A 17,234-nucleotide genomic window follows, 5' to 3' on the forward strand; every position below is an offset into this window, starting at 1 on the left:
TCTCTTTATTAGCTAAACTAGTGTGGAGTTGGAAAATCTGGTGCAGTGAATTATTTGCTTTCCATTAATCTGGAAAAAAATCAGGTGCACCTCACCTATGCTCAGCATACTGGGGTGGGGCGGAGGGTGAGAGGCCAAGGAGCAGAGGGCTTACGTAACTTTATGCCACCTTTCCATCCCTCTGGGTGGGGGCAGATGGGAGAGAGTTTGTCCCCTAGCACAAATTAGAGTAACTTTAAGGATGTTAGCAGTAACTGCTCCATAGATTCCAATCTGTTGGCCCAGAACTGCATTCCAGTCACATACCCCAAACCCCAGCGGACCCCTGTGTTGGGCTGAGGTGGGGCAGGAACTGGTGATCCTATCCTGGGATTTCCCAAATCAGCAGAGTCCCCAGCTATCTATTTAAGTCAGTTCTCCCTCCAGTTTGTGCCACCAGACTGGCAGTAAAAGGACTGAGCAGGGAGCTAGATCTGGCTAATTATTTTCATTGAGATTCACCAGTAGTGCAATTTTTCAGAGCACTACCTGGATGCAGGAAGCAGAGAGAAAGGGCATTCTGACCACAAGATCAGCTACACCCACCAGTGTAAATCAGAGACTTTTTTTTTTTTAATGCCAAAAGATATTAAGTAGTCTATTCTTTTATTGTGAAACGTTCTAGAGTAATGTAACTTGAAACTTGTAGGATTCTCTTTTCCCTCTGTTATGATACAGCATTTACGGGATCTATAATATATAGGTGGTATGTTCTGTAGATAATCCAGTTTGATATAAACAGCTTTCAGGTTTACTGAGAGATGCTCTTCTTTTCACAGTAATACCCGCTAAGAGGCTGTATTGTATTAGGTTACATGGTAATGGTATTTCCAGAAAAAAATGAATTACACATTAATAAAGCAATGAAAGTATGCAGGTAACCATGGCTACTGTTGTGGACTCAATAACATCTCTTATACAGCTGTTAACATTTGTATTATTGCCAATTAAGCTGCAGAGATCAGATTTGAAAAAAAGAACTAGCAAACAGTAATTTCTCATCTCAAGGAAGTAAATGCAGGCGTCTGTATCAGATTGCATTATTTTTTGTCTTCTAAACAGGGACATCCTTCTTCCAACGTTCAAATTAATACTGAGAAGTAATGAAAATATAACCCCTCCATGGCCATCAGTTACATAACTTGTGTGTGAGTAACATGTTTCACCCAAGCTACCTCTTTTAAGTTATTTAAATTATGTTTCCTTTTCTGATGTCCCACACAAACTAAAGTATCTGTAACTGGACTTCCACAAAGCCTCTTGAAGAGTCTCTTGAATACATGAAAGAGGCTTCTCAGTCCCTTTAAAAATGTGCAACCAAAATGCTAGTGTTTCTGTAACTGATCATAATATCTGCCCTTCTACTTGGTGCCCCAACTAAGAATCCTAGTCACCAAAAGTATTACTTCAAAGGAAGTCTGAAGGCAGCTGGGAAGAGGAAGAGGCAGTACTTTCCCCTTTGACACTGTTTGCATTTCCAAACTGTTTCTTCTTACATCACCTTTCTGTTTATGAGTCAGATTTTCTCCTCCCATAGCCCAAATAATCATAGAGGAGGGAGCATCCCTGGGGAATTTACCCTGGGTAAAAAAAAATGTACAAAATTGTGCATTTGGGATATTTTGGAAGTAGCTGCTAAACAAGTTGAAAGAGCATCTAGTGGGCTATGTTAGGAACCCGAGAACAGCTTGCAAGGTGAGCCAGTGCACCTTGAACCAGATTCCAGTAACACCACTAAAACGAAGATAATGAAAAATGCCAACTGTAAGCAGGGTGAGGAAGAACCTGGAGCAACTGCCCCCACATCTCCCCCCCCCCCCCCCCCGAGACTGTCTCTTTGTCCTCCCAACAGAATTGACAAAATCTCTCCGAGTTTGATTCACATATGAATCTCTATCCTGTATGAGTTTGTGTTCCATGCCTGCTTTGGAGAGGAAGAAAGATCCAGCTCTGCCACAAACTCCCTGTGCCACCTTACGCAAGTCAATCTCTGTGCCTCAGTTCCCCATCTGTAAAACAGGGATAATAATGCTTCCTTTCTCCCACCCTTAATCTGGTCTGTCCATTTAGATTGTAAGGTCTTTGAAGCAGAGTGTATCAGTGTGTACGTACAGTGCCCAGCACAATTGGGCTCTGATTTAAGCTGGAGCTTCTGGCTGCTACTCTAATATAAATTAATCACTAGTAATAATAATACTGTTTTAAAAAGTGATGCATGACCTTAGAAAGTTTTGGGTGCTTATGACATTCTGGAATGCAATCCAGACCTGTGAGGGGCTGTGTCACCACTTGCCCTGCAACTTGGGGTGCCTCACAATGCTTTGCTGCTGTAGCTCCCAACACGGGCTCCTCACAAATAGCCAAGCAGCATGCAGGTCACACCCTGAGTGTCTGGGTATAGCTACAGCCCTGGTCCAGCAGCTCTGACCCCAGCAGCCTGTCAGCAAACACCAGCCACTCTCTGGCTTCCAGCAGTCTTGGTTAGTACTTGCAGGGTGACCTCAAAACACCCCCCATCCTGGATTCACCCCCCGCCCCAAATGTGTGTTTTGCACTGTCCAGCCCTCTCCTGGATAGTCCAGATATATTAGGTCCATCTCTAAGGGGATCAATATACAACTGTCGGCTACCTTAAATAGTGTTACCCAAACAATTCACAACACTGGATTAATTTTGATTAAAGAATAAAACGCATTTATTTACTCACAAAGAGAGAGATTTTAAGTCAGTACAAGTAATGAGGTATTAAAGTCAGAAATGGTTACAAGAAAAATAAAGATCAAATACTTTCTAAACTTAACAAGCTGGACCTGGTTCAAGCTGAAGTCCCTTACCACACGTTCCCAGTACCACTGCTGACCAAACTCTCAGGCCAGGATCTACTCCCAAAGTCCAACGGCTGTTTCTCTTTGTTTTCTTAGATGAAAAAAGAAAGAGATAACTTGAGGTGTTTTTGCCCCCTCACTCTCATAGTCCAGTCCCCTTTTGAGATGCATTTTCTTCTAGGTTACCCCTCAAAGCCAAGTTTATTCAAACAGTAAAGGAGGCAACATGGTGTCTAGTAGCGAAAGCGGTTCCATGCTGTTTCTTCTCACGTCTGTTTGCAAAAATGCAGATTTTTCTTGTCTCCTGTCTTCCCTCCCTCACTGTCTGAGGACCCTGTTTACAACTTATATGTAAACTGAGGTAAACCCACATTCCTTAAGACCTGCTTGACCAGTTCTGCCTAAGTGGGGCTATGTGGGTTTGAACATGTGCCACCAACATCATTCAGGGGCAATTTATAACTTTACATATATTGCTAAATACATTTCACCATGATATTACTGACCAGAAAGTTATTAGTTTTCAAATGATACCTCACAAGGCATATTTGGTATGAAAATTATTACAATCGTATGTAGGGTGTGAATACAGGGGTGCATTCCATCACAGTGCTGCTACCATGTGCTTTCTGGGGCACACTAGAAGCAGACAGAGAGCAGAGACCAAATAAAAAGACTCAAGAGCTCTGAGGAAATTAGTGATTGTGAATTCAGGGAGGCAGGTAACACAAAATGAAGACTGCTAGACCATAGGGAAAACCTATGTTATGCTTCTTTAAGCTTTGCATAGGCAAGGAGAGTCGGAAGAAAAAAACCAAACACCTCTGCAAAGGATGACCCTGCATGATACACTTCACAGGAAATCAAATAAAACCAAAATTATACATGATGCCCTGGAATAAAGTAGAGGGCAAAATTTCAATATTTAAACATTTCTCACTTCCCTTTTGAGCTTTCTCCTCAGCAATGTACAGGACATATGATTATCAGTTCCATGTTCTGTGGCTCTTCCCAGCTGACTACCATCATTACTTCTTTATTTCAATATTTGGTTTCCTCCTCATTGATTCCTTTCTGTCTTGTACTGTAAGCAACTTGCACCTTTATCATCTTTTCTCTTAACTTCTGACACACCCATTTCTTCCTCCATCCCTTTCTCCTCTTCTGCTTCATCTGCAGGTCCTCTGCCTTACATCTACCGAAATGTTCTCAACCTTATTTTCTGATTAAAGAATACACACATAAATACGCATTTGTACATATATGTTTTTAAAAAGATTTTCAGCCAACATGAATTATCCATGTTTGCTAATGGAAATCTCAATAAATCTTTGTATTAAAGAAAATTCTCAGTATTACGTTTAAATAAAAGAAAATGGCTTACAGAAAAGTATGTCATTTTCCAGTTCTTAATTTTATAAAGTGGCTTAAAAATATCTGTTTCTTGTCTAACTAGTTTTATGGAGATCCATATTTCACCCTTCCCATAAATAGTTCATAACACTTTTCTACCCGGCACTCTGTATTTGCAGAAGAAGCCACAAAAACATGTATGGCTGTGACTCAGCAGATTGGAACTCTGCATACAGGGTTTATGAAAAACTGGTAAAGTTCAAGATAATAAAATAAAACTCAAAGTCCTACTAAACAAATTAAATATTTTCCTAGGAAGTGAAGTTAAGGATGTAATTTGCATTTTAGTCCACCTCAGATAAGGGAGAAAAAATGGTTACTCATCTTCTCATAACGGTTGTTCTTCTGGGTGCACAGTCATCTGAAAGTTTTTCCCCTAGCAGCCCCCATTGGTTCAGGTGTGGAGCCCCCTGGAGTGACACCTTCATTGTGTTCAATATATGACCCAGCCGACCCGGCACCACCTCAGTTCCTTCTTGCCGGTTACTCTGACAGAGGTGAAGGTGGGTGGGTTTGCAATGGACATGAGCAACCCATGTCTAAGAACAACAGTTACAAGAAGGTGAGTAACTTTTCTTCTTTGAGTGATTGTTCATATAGATTCCAATTAGGTGACTCCCAAGCCTTACCTAGATGGTGGGGTCGGAGTTATGGACTCTCTGATTGGAGCACCGCTCTGCCGGAAGCTGCATCATCTCTGGCGTAATGAGAGGTGAACGTATGTACCACGGACCAAGTTGCTGCCCTGCAGATTTCTTGTATCGAGACCTGTGCCAGGATCACTGCTGATGATGCCTGTGCCCCTGTGGAGTGTGCTGTAAGAGCCGGGGCTGGTATTTTGGCCAGCTCGTAGCACGTGTGGATGCATGACGTGATCCAGGAGGCTATTCTTTGAGATGAGACCAGAAGTCCTTTCATCCGGTCTACCACCACTATGAACAACTGGTTCAACTTCCTGAACGGCTTGGTGTGCTCGATGTAGAAGGCTAGTGCTCGCCGAACATCCAGAGTGCAGCCTCTGCTCACGGCTACTGGCATGAGGCTTACAATAAAAAACAGGCAGGAAAATGTCCTGAGTAGTGTGGAAGTGTGACACAACCTTAGGAAGAAAGGCCGGGTGAGGTCTGAGTTGCACCTTATCCCTGTGGGAAACCGTATAAGGTGTGTCTGAGGTAAGGGCCTTTAACTCAGACACCCTCCTTGCGGATGTAATGGTGACCAGAAAGGCTACCTTCCACGACAGATAGAGAAGGGAGCAAGTTACAAGCGGTTCAAATGGGGCCCCCATTGACCTGGAGAGGACCAGGTTAAGGTCCACACGGGAACAGGCTGTCTGATCTGGGGATATAGCTGTTCCAGACCCTTGAGGAACCGACCAACCATAGGGTTGGCGAAGACGGAGTGTCCAGATGCTCCCGGGTGGAAAGCCAGATAGCAGTGAGATGTACCTTTATGGAGGACGCTGCCAGGCCTTGCTGTTTCAGGTGCAGAAGGTACTCTAAGATGAGAGATACAGGTGACTGAACAGGAGGTGTACAATGCTGGTCACACCAACAAGTAAATCTTTTCCACTTTGCCACATATGTGGCTCTAGTGGAAGGCTTCCTGCTGCCGAGAAGGACCTCCGTTACCTGTTCTGAGCACAGAAGCTCCATGAGGTTCAGCCATGAAGCTACCATGCTGTGAGGTGGAGGGACTGCAGGTAGGGGTGATGAAGGCGACCGTGGTCCTGAGTGATCAGGTCGGGGAGGGGAGGCAAAGTGATCAGGGCAACCGCTGACAGCTCCAGGAGTGTGGTGTATCAATGTTGTTGAGGCCACGCTGGTGCCACCAGAATTATCTCTGCCCCGTCCCTGCAGACCTTGAGCAGGACCTTGTGCACAAGAGGTAACAGGGACAGCGTAGAGCAGACGGCTTCCCTGGGATAGCAGGAATGCGTCTGTGTTTGAGCCTGGGCTGTGTCTCTGGAAGGAGCAGAACATTGGGCACTTTCTGTTGCTCTGGGTGGCGAACAGATTGACCTGGGGAAACCCCCACCTCTGGAAGATGGAGTGTATGACATCCAGCCAGATGGACCATTCATGATTGCGGAAGGACCTGCTGAGGTGGTCCGCCAGTGCATTCTGAACTCCTAGTAGATAGGACACTTCCAGGTGAATGGAGTGGGCTATGCAGAACTCCCACAGCTGGAGGGTTTCCCGACATAGGGGAGAGGACCGGGTTGCACCCTGCTTGTTGATGTAAAACATGGCCGTGGTGTTGTCCATCAGAACTGCTAAGCACTAACCTCGTAGTCGGGCCTGAAAGGTCTGGCATGCTAATTGCACTGCCCTCAGCAACTTGATATTGATATGGAGGGCAAGTTAGTCCTGCAACCAAAGGCCCTGCATTTGGAAGTCTCCCAAATGTGCTCCCTATCCCATAGCTGACACGTCTGTTACCAGGGACAAGGAGGGCTGAGGACTGTTGAAGGGGACTCCTTCACACACTGACTGAGGGTTGAGCCACCACTGAAGGGACTCAAGCACCTGCCCTGACACTGTGACCACTGAATTCAGGCTGTTGCATCCCAGGCGATAGGCCGAAGCGAGCCATGCCTGTAGAGGCCTGAGCCTCAGTCTGGCATGCTGAGTCATGTAAGTGCAGGCTGCCATATGGCCGAGGAGACTCAGGCATCCCCTTGCTGTGGTGGTCGGGTATTGCCTGAGGCCCTGAATGATGTCCATCATGGCTTGGAATCGGGACTCTGGGAAAAACGCTCTTGCCTGAACGAGTCCAACACCACCCCGATGAACTCTATTCTTTGGATCGGTAACAAGGTTGACTTGTTCCAGTAGAGGAGGAGACCCAGTCTCCCGAATGTGGATCTGACCAATTGGACTTGAGACTCCACCTGCCCCCGGTGCAGCCCCTGAGCAGCCAGTCGTCGAGGTTGGGGTATACCTGCACCTGCCTTCAAAGGAGAAAAGTGGCTACGACCAACATGCACTTGGTGAACACTCGGTGGGCTGTTGAGAGGCCAAATGGAAGGACTGTAATTTCTAATGTTTGTGGTCGACCACAAACCGTAGGAATCATCTGTGTGCAGGCCAAATAGCTATGTGAAAGTACACGTCTTTCATGTCTAGGGTGGCGTACCAGTCTCCCGGATCCAGAGGAGGGATACCATACGGAACTTCAACTTTACCCTGAACTTGTTGAGTTCTTGCAGGTCTAGAATGGGTCTGAGACCCCCTTTAGCTTTGGGGATTAGGAAATAGCGGGAATAGAATCCCTTGCCCCTGAGGTACCTCCTCCACCGCTCCCATTGCGAGGAGCGCCCACACCTCCTGGATAAGGAATTGCTTGTGAGAAGGGTCCCTGAAGAGGAACGGGGAAGGGGGGTGGGAGGGAGGGTAGGAGCAGAATTGGAGAGAATATCCTACTTCTACCATATGGAGAACCCAGTGTTCTGAAGTTATTTGCGACCAAGCACGGTAGAAGTGGGACAGATGATTCAAGAATCTGGAATTGTGGCTGGTTCGCCATCCTCGGGCGAACCTTCAAAAGGCCTGCTTTCAACCTGATGATGGTTTAATAGGGCCCTGGCCCTGTCAGGGCCGGGGGGTGGGAAGACTTGCATCTGCCATTTCTGCCCATTCTCCTATAAAAGTCCTGCCTTGGCCAAGAAGAATAGGAACACTGCTGCTGAGGCTTGACATGTTTACGTTGGGTTGCCGGGGTGTGCATACCCAAGGATTTCATGGTAGCCCTTGAGTCTTTTCGCCTATGCAGCCGAGAGTCAGTCTGCTCCATCAAAAGGCAGGTCCTGCATGGTCTGTTGAACCTTGGCGATCATGGCGATACCGGAGGACAAGGTGCGCGACGCTGAGTCCACAGCACCCAGTGAGGCCTGTAAAGAGGTCCGTGCCACCATCTTGCCCTCCTCCACTATTGCTCCAAACTCCTTGCTGGACTCAGTTGGCACCATCTTCTTAAACTTGAGCATCGAGGTCTAGAAGTTGAGGCTGTATCTACTCAGAATTGCCTGCTGGTTGGCGATCCTGAGTTGTAACCCCCGCGTGGAATACACTTTGTGCCCAAATAAATCTAGGCGCTTGTCGTCCTTGGACTTAGGCACTGGGGCTTGTTATCCCTGCCTCTCCTTTTCATTTATTGCAGCCACCACCAATGAGCAAGGCTGCGGGTGTGTGAAGAGGTATTCGTTCCCCTTAGATGGTACAAAATACTTCCTTTCCACACCCTTCGCGATGGGAGGGATGGAGGCCGGGGTCTGCCAAATGGTCTTAGCATTGACATGTATAGTCTTGATGAGGGATAGAGCCACCCATGATGGGCCTTCCGGAGCCAGGATGTCGACCATCGGGTCCTCTGATTCTATCACCTCCTCGGCCTGCATTTCACGCCACCCTGTGAAGGAGGTCCTGGTGGGCACGGCTGTCTATGGGGGGTGGTCCAGAGATGGAGGTGCCTGCAACCGCCTCATCCAGGGAGGAGGATTATGAGGCTAATGGGGGAACAGAGTCCTCCTGACATTCTTGGTCTCCAGGGGCCTCCTGTCCTGCCTCTCTGTCGGGGCCATCCACACCTGGATCAGGCTCAGGAGCTGGGGTTGGTTCCAGGGGAGGTAGTGCGACCGGTACCTCCTCGGCACCCCTAGGGGTGGGGCAACTAGCTGATGCTTCTGGTACCTGTGGTTCAGATGCTGCCAAATGGGAACCTTTGGATTGGGCGCCCTGGACCTGGTGGTACACCCACGGGGTCCAAAATGGCCACTGCGCTGGTCTCTGCCACTGCGCAGGCCATGGTCCTTCCCCCACCTTAGGCCTTCCACAGCCTGACTGGTGCCAGCCCTGCTCTGAGTATTTAGACTCCGTCTCGGAGTCCAAAGACAGGGAGCAGGACCGCGATGGCCAGGGCAGTGCCAAGCAGAGCTGGACTGGGGAGCTGTGCTGAGATCGGGGCCTATGCGGGGACGCTGACTGGTGCCGGGATAATCAGTGCTGGGAGCGGGACCTGCTACACGATGGGGATCGCTGTGATGATTGGCATTGTGACCTGGAGCGGTGTCGCGAGTCTAACTGGTGCCACAAGTGTGACCAGTGCCGCGAGCGTGAGTGGTGCTGGGACTCCACCGGCAGTGCTGAGGGATGAAGCATCGCTGGTTTGTCTCAAGACATTGCCACACGTTGTGGTACCGGAGGCTTAGCTCGAAGGACTGGGGACTGCGGTGCCGTCATGGTAATGAGGTCCCTCGTGGTCTCAAAGGTGTTCATGGCAATTCCACCTCCTCAATGACCTGGTTCGGGAAGTCCAACGGCACCGGACTCGACAGTCCCCCTTGCAGAGCCAAAGTCGACGTTGCCGGCTCCAAAGTCTTTGGCCCTGGATGCTCCTCTCTGGGATGCGCCCCATCGGCCGGCTCCAAAGGGGTGGGTCTCGGAGTCGGAGATCCACTCCTTCTCTGCTTCCGCCACTTCTGCGTTGGGGAATGGGACTGGTGCCAGGTCGATCCTGCCGGTTTTGGTGTCACCACAGGTCTCTCCCTGAGTCCTTCCGCGGTGCCACTTCTACCACTGCCGCTGGGGTGCTGCGCACCGATGAGCTTGATGCCGGGTCTTGCTGTGCTGATGTAGGTTGCGGTCTAAGTGCTGCCTCCATAAGGAACTGCTTGAAGTGAAAGTCTCACTCCTTTTTTGTTCTGGGGAAAAACCCTTTACAAATGCTCCACTTGTCCGCTTGGTGTGCTTCCCCCAGACACTTTAAGCAAGAGTCGTGGGGGTCGCCCATTGGCATAGGCTTGTTGCAGGATTTGCAGGGTTCGAATCCTTGGGACTTTGGCATACCCCGAGTCTCAACAAGGAACGCAGTCGGGGTGAAGGGGAAGACACCCCCCCCACACTCTCAACAGCTATCTGCTATAACAACTGAAAACACTAAAACTAAACTTAACGAGGCTAGGAATAACTGTAAACAAAACTAAACTGAAAACTAGGGAAAACAAGGAGAGCTTGCTAAGCAAGTCACCGTGGTTCCAACAACCATCACTGGTAGTAAGAAGGAACTGAGGCGGCGCCGGGTTGGCAGGGTCATATATTGAGCGCCATGAAGGTGCCACTCCAGAGGGCTCCACAGTCGATCTGACGGGTGCTGCTAGGGGAAAACTTTCCGACGATAGTGCACACAGCGCGCACACACCTAATTGGAATCGAAATGAGCAATCACCCAAAGAAGAACTCCCATTCTGCACTCAGTCTAGCTTGCTGCCATAGTGCCCATGGACCAGGTCAAGCTGAAGCATTTAATGAGATACTGGCAATGCTAAGCTTAGTATAAAATCCATGGATAATTTTATCATTTTAAACATAGGTCATGTATACCCTACAGGAGACTGCATCACACCATTAGTTCATCAGTTCTGATATCCTGCCACAATCAGTGACCAATATTTGACACACATTACAAAAATAGCAATACTTTTGACTTTTATCTTAGGTTTCATCTGAGGGTGTTACAGACATTAATTAAGACTCACAGCACCCCTGTTATGTGGGTCTGACAGTATTATTATCTCCATTTCACAGGCAGGCAAGTTAAGGCAAAAAATGTTTAAGGGTTTGATCCTGCAAAATGCTGAGCATTCTCAATTCCCACTGACTCCAATGGGAGTTCAGGGCGCTCAGCACCTAGCAGGTTCCAGCCCAATAAGACTTTTCCAAGATCACCCAGTAATTCAGTGGCAGAGTCAAGAATAGATCCCAGGCCTCCTGGAGCTCAGTCCTGTCCTTTAATAGCTACATCATGCTTTTTCAGACTTGGGAGCAGAGTGAAAATAAAAACACAATAATGCTCCCAGACAGTTGTGCTATGCTGTACATGGGTATGGGCATTTGCTTCCTTCCCTGCAGAAAGGAGTCTTGCAGGGAGCCTTTGTTCTGTTGGAGGGGATGGATTTGAAAGAGATTTTGCACCACCAGCATTCAATTCTTCTCCCTTCTCTAGTCAGGCTGTATCCTTGCTCCCTCACGCTAGCTGGGCTGCTAGCTCTGTGGATTTAAATAATATTAATTAAACTCATTACATCATTTGTTCTGAACAAAAATATCTTATACAAGTGATATAATAAGTAGTAGTTGTAACAAGAATAGGATAAGGTATCAGCTTCTGGTCTGCCTTTTGCCATTTTTCTTATTTCCCTCACTCATTTCATTGCATCAGGGGGCTAAGATGGTCATTCTAAAAGACAGGCACACAGCATCTGCCAAAGCCATTCCTAATACCACTTTTTGAACTGTCCAGAAGGTGGTGTTGGCACCTTCCTCTCCCTCGTGCCTATCCCCCCCACTATAGGACATTAGAAATGCAAATGGAAGTTATTACTTATATCTTACAGGGTGGGATTGGGTTATGTGGGGCAAATGGAGCCCCTGGACCAAAGACAGGTCACAGCTGATGCTCACAGTCACCGTAGGCAAGACTAAGTCTCAAGGTCACTCCCAAATCTTTGATTTCTGCAGATCAGCAGGTATGCAGCATTACTGCTGTGGCACTAATTCCATGTATTAATCATTTGGCTAGAGAGTTTTTCTGCAGAAATGCTGCCTGTTTTCAAGTACATGAAAAGAGAGTAATTAGAAAACTAAAAAGGCAAAAAAGGGAACTTTTAAAAAGTGATTATTACAAAGACAACGGCAGAAAATGATTTCTGATATTGCTTCCGTGTGAAATAATGGCTCACTCCAGCAATGATAAATAGGTAAAAATCTGGTCACTGAGTTGGTGCATATGTCTTCAATTGAAGGAAATACTGTCTGCCAAACTTAAACCAAGTAGATCATAGGTCTGTGGGAAAAAAAAACAAAAAACACAACACACCACCACAACCCTAACGGGGTGGAATCTAGTTGCTATAGCAGCAAATTAAACAAATAAATGAGATACCATGGAATGCTGCAAAGTATTTGTGGGCTGATTTTGTCATATTTGCCACATGTGTGAATACTAGCAGTCAGGTTTTAGCTTACTAAGCAGGGTTCAATACAGTGAGTACAATATAGCACAACTATACTTTTATAGCATGTATACATTTATTCTTACCTGATTACATGCTAATGGGTGTCAGCTGATGAGCTCTAGCATACACAACACTGCATTTTGCTAAGAGTGCAAAAAAGTTACTATAAAAGCATTTTGTCCTCTAGCTATACAAAAGTATACCTGAAATACTATTAACTGAATGTATACAACATGCACTACTTTTCTATAAGGATATTTCTACCGTTCCCTGTTCTTGTATGAACTGGTAAAAATATAAGCTTTTTTGTAATGATTACATCCAAAGTGATTTGTTTCTGGGGTGTTTTTAGACTATTTTCTCTATCGGCTGTTAAACTCTCAAATAATCACTTCTTCTCCAATTATTTTACAAACTCATTAAAACAGGCTGTTGTACATTACACACAGTACATGCCATTTCCTCTCCAACCCAAGAAAAACTACATTTAAATTTTCCATTGCAATATACTGTATTGTTCCTCTTGTGGATGAAAGGCACTATCTGAATATAAGCTATTATTAATCATAATAATGTATCATTTTCAATTTTGATCCTATTGTCTGCTTATGTTCTCTGGAAAAAGAGGAATACTTGAAATATGAATATAAAAGGGTCCTAGAAATCTCTGATGTCAGAGGACACAGAGAATAAGTTTGTTATTTTAGCCGAGGAGGGAGAACAGATCCTTATCCATATGTACATACAGAATGGTATAATCATTTTACCTTTATATAGTATTTTATATTTATTTCCTGAGAATCACAACAAGATAAAATGTGAACTAGCATCACAAAAATGCACCTTTTACAGAAAACTGCTATAGAGTTTAATCATTACAAAAGATCATGTAGTCAGCTATGTAAATTTGTGTTTTAAATAAACATTAAAAAAATTAAAATCAACATTCCCAAGCCTTCTGCATTTGACCACGTATTATCAGAATTATGGAAGTGCACTATTAGATTGTAAACCAGTTTCTATCCTGTCCTGTGGTAGTACTGGTTTTAAAAATTGCAACCAAATTTTAGGGCCAAATCCCTGGTTCCAGACAAGCTGTGCTCAGCATATAACCCAAAGAGGGAGGGAGTTTCTAAACCATCTTTCTGCTTGCCCAATCCTGTGGCTTTTCACTGGTCACTTGTGTGTATGATCATGCTTGTGAAAATGTCGGCATGTGCAATTTTCGGAAAATATGGCTTTCAATGTTTTAAAAAACGGCAAACTCAACAACATACATCTGAACGCTAAACCAATATTAAAGCAGGAAGGTTACAAATTCCGGAGCTAGACTTCCTTATCTCTGGTGTCACAAAGTGAGTCACTTTCCATCATAATAGTGACCTCTAGCAAGCAGCTTATTTGACTATTTAATATGCAGCACAAACCATGTGTTGCAGCCAATATGCACAAATAGGTCTTACTCTAAACTGGCTTCTTTTAAGAAGACGACATGATATTCTGAGGGTTAGCCAGGGAGCTGAGATAATGTATCACACTGATAGTTAAAGATACAGACAAAAAGAAACGGATACACAGAGATACTGACACCAGTCTACCGATACCACACAGATATGGTTTATGCAGACACAGATCTTGTATTAACATGAAGATAAATGTTACCAGGACTTGAAATTCAGGGGAAAAAACTGTCTTGTCACCATGCAAATATTAAATACACCTGCCCTGTTAATATATTTACATGTCCAACAGTAACAGCAGCAAGTTGGCTCAAGTCTCACTAGCAGCATCATTACACCATCAACTTCCTCCCCCATCCCTGTAATTAACAGAACTGTGGGATGTTTCCCAGAGGGCATGCAATGCAAAGACAGACATATGAATGAAACATATTTTCCTTTTCCTCTTCTTTCCTTTTTTCTTTTATAATTCTCTCCACCCTCTCAGTTCCTCTTTCACCATTTTGTCTCTCTCTCTTCCTGTTGTCTACACTGTTTTCTGCTCCCATTTTCATTCCCTCTCCTCGCCTTTCATTTATTTATTTTTTGTCACAAGCTGGAGCAACATCTGCTTTTTGTTTTGTGATCTGTCCGTTCCCCGATCAGATGCACCTCCTCTGTCTGTCTTTCCATCATAGTCGGCCGTCCCTCCCTGACATCTCTCTCGTTCTATCCTCTTTGCTTCTCCCTTCCTTTCTTTCTCTTGGTGTTCACATTTCTTGCCTTCATCCCTATTTCCTGCCAGAATGAGTTAAGTTCCCGTGTGGGTAGTGATAGGTGGCTTGCACAAAAATGATCTGACATGGGGAGTTTAACTTAATACAAACTTTTAACTTGTAATAATACTTCTTTTCAGTGGGGATCAGATCTAGGAACATTCAACTGACATTAAGTAATCAAGTGCATTTTATGAGAGATGATGACATTCCAGGGTGCAAGCCAGACCAGTGAGGCAGTGTGTCACCCTTGCCCTGCAACCTGGGTTGCCTCACAATGCTTTGCTGCTGTAGCTTCCAACCTGGGCTTCTCACAAAGAGCATGCAGGTCAGACCTTGAGTGTCTGTGTATAGCTGTTGTCTGCCAGCATACTCCAGTCATACTCTAGCTTTCACCAGCCTTGGTTATCACTTGCAAGGTGACCCAAGTCCCAATCCCAAATTTTCCCAAAATGCGTGTTCTGCAGTGTCCTGGACAGTTCAGAGATTTTAGGTCCGTTGTCCCTCTAAGGGGATCACACAGTCTGCTACTTTAACTGAAGTTACCCCACAGCCCAGTTGCACCAAAACACTGGATTAGTTTTGATTAAAGAATAAAACTAGTTTATTTAACTACAAGGAGATAGGTGCTAAGTGAGTACTAGTATAAGGCATTAAAGTCAGAAATGGTTACAAGAGAAATAAAGATAAAATGCTTCCTAGTACTAAAACATAACTAACTAGACTTGGTTCAAAGTGAAGTCCCTTACCACATGTTCTCAGTAACATTGCTGACCAAATTCCCAGGTCAGGATCTGCTTCCAAAATCCAGCGGGTGTTTCTTTTGTCGCCTTAGGTGAAAGAGAGATGGATAGGGAGAGAGAACTTGGTGTGTTCTTGCCCCTCGCTTTTATAGTTCAGTCACCCTGTGAAATGCATTTTCCTGAGGGTTACCCCTAGATAAAGTTCATTCCCACTGTAACGATGGAGACAAGGGGGTTGTTAGCGAAAGAGGTTCCATGCTGTTGTTTTGCTAAGATGCAGATCTGTTTGTTCCTGCCCCCCTTCCTTGCCAAAGGATGGCCACTTGATAGGTGGCATCAGCTTGTCTATTGTTTAAATGGTTAACCAATTAAAGGGAGAGGGGCTGGGGTTGCTTTTGGGGCCAGTTGGCCGGCCGTTGGGCTGGGTTCGGCCGGCTGACCAGCTGGTTGGGGACGGGGCCGGTTGGCCGGCCAGCGTGTCTGGGGTCTGGTGTGGCACAGCTGAGGTCCGGGGTACAGCCAGTGTGGCTGAGATCACAGCCGGGGTCTGTCCAGCAGGGCCAGGGTCCAGCCAGCTCAGCAGGGGGTTAATGGTTAATGTTGGTTAACTAGTAAGCCTAATGCTTACTGGTTAACTGGTTAACATTTTACATTCCTAGGAGGGAGTGAATATAGGGGTGCATTCTGTCACAGAGACCTGTCATCGTTATACTGTAGTTTCGTTTGTAAGTCTTGGAGGAGGCTGTGTGTGTTTCCTATAGACCACAAATGCACCAACTGGAAATGACTGATAATCAGGAGCACCCAACACATATGTCCGGCAAGGAGCACTATCTCAGACCTACACTACAATGAGTAATCTCACTTGGCAGGTGCATAGCATTGTTAAGGCACAGATCCTACTTTACAGAAAATGGCTTGTGCTTTTTTGTATTAGGTAAAGGGTCTTTTTTCAGAATGTCAGGGGATGTCACTCTTATAATCCAGCATTTTTTATCCAGGTGCCTCTCAGTTTCTGGATGCTATGCTGAAACAAGTTCTGACATACATCCAGTTTCCAAGCACTCCACGTAAGTAACAGAAAACCAAGATAAGTTTTTATGTTATTGCTGTTTTTCTTCCCAGTGTGTGGGGATAATTGATACCACTGTATTCATGTTCCAGTTGTGGGACTGTCAGATAATGAAGAGAGATATCAGAAGATGTAGCATAACCACAGCATGAACATGCAAGAAGTGTTCAAAGCCAGGAAAGGTATTTTCAGTGTTCTAGTTAAATGTCCTGGGCCCACAAGTGATGTCTACTTATTTGGTATTCCATCATTTAGACAGCTGTTCAAGTAATGGATATTTATTCTGCGTGAAACAGGGTTCATTAGTAAATTGTATACTTTCTGTGCTTTCTATCAGTAAACCTTTCAATTAATGTCATAGGCAAGTGTCTACACTCTGAAACATTAATTAAAGATCCCATTTCTGAATCTTTATAATCAGCCTCTGATGGTTTTTATAGCTATATATAAAAAGAGAGCTCAATTAAACTGAAGGATCCTTGAGATGCTTACCATGGATTTAGATATCAATCGAGCAGAGACTACATTACAATTCACTTCCAGCAAGCTTGTCAGATGTTAGCAGCTATGGGGGTATTGAATTAAATGGCCCATAAATGGGGTGTCCTTGTACAAGAAGCAGTATGAATTGTTAAATGTACTTTAGTCCACAGTCTTCTACTAGAGCCTGTCTGCAAAGGGACTGGGTGCAGCATGCTAGTTAGAGACAATATGGATGAAACAAAAAAAACATGGGTCATCTCCTTAGTTGTTCCTCAGAGAGGCTCATTGAGCAACTGGCTTGATTCTGAGCTCCTGATGGAGTGACTAAGGAACTGTAGGTTTGTAAATAACTTTTACCTGATCTATATAGGCCAGGTCACTATGAGCTTTGATCCAAAGCATCTTTCATGTGGCTTCCCTATTTCTGCAT

At 45.3% G+C, this 17,234-nt stretch overlaps 1 protein-coding gene across 4 annotated transcripts in view; it reads right to left on the reverse strand.

Moving 5' to 3' along the window:
* Window positions 1-17,234, reverse strand: part of AIG1 (androgen induced 1) — a 204,988-nt gene that overhangs the window by 101,925 nt on the left and 85,829 nt on the right. Inside the window, exon 4 of one of the 4 annotated variants that reach the window (XM_024220072.2) lies at window positions 11,059-11,323. The exons of the other annotated variants lie outside the window; for them this stretch is intronic. Within the exon in view, the coding sequence (XP_024075840.1) occupies window positions 11,318-11,323 (6 nt within the window). The 3' untranslated portion in view covers window positions 11,059-11,317. Of the gene's footprint in view, window positions 1-11,058; window positions 11,324-17,234 lie in introns of those variants that run through there. 4 annotated transcript variants of the gene reach the window in all.

Source organism: Terrapene carolina, unplaced genomic scaffold, assembly GCF_002925995.2.
Source record: "Terrapene carolina triunguis isolate 2854851 unplaced genomic scaffold, T_m_triunguis-2.0 Scaffold85, whole genome shotgun sequence".
Classification (NCBI taxonomy): Eukaryota; Metazoa; Chordata; order Testudines; family Emydidae; genus Terrapene; species Terrapene triunguis.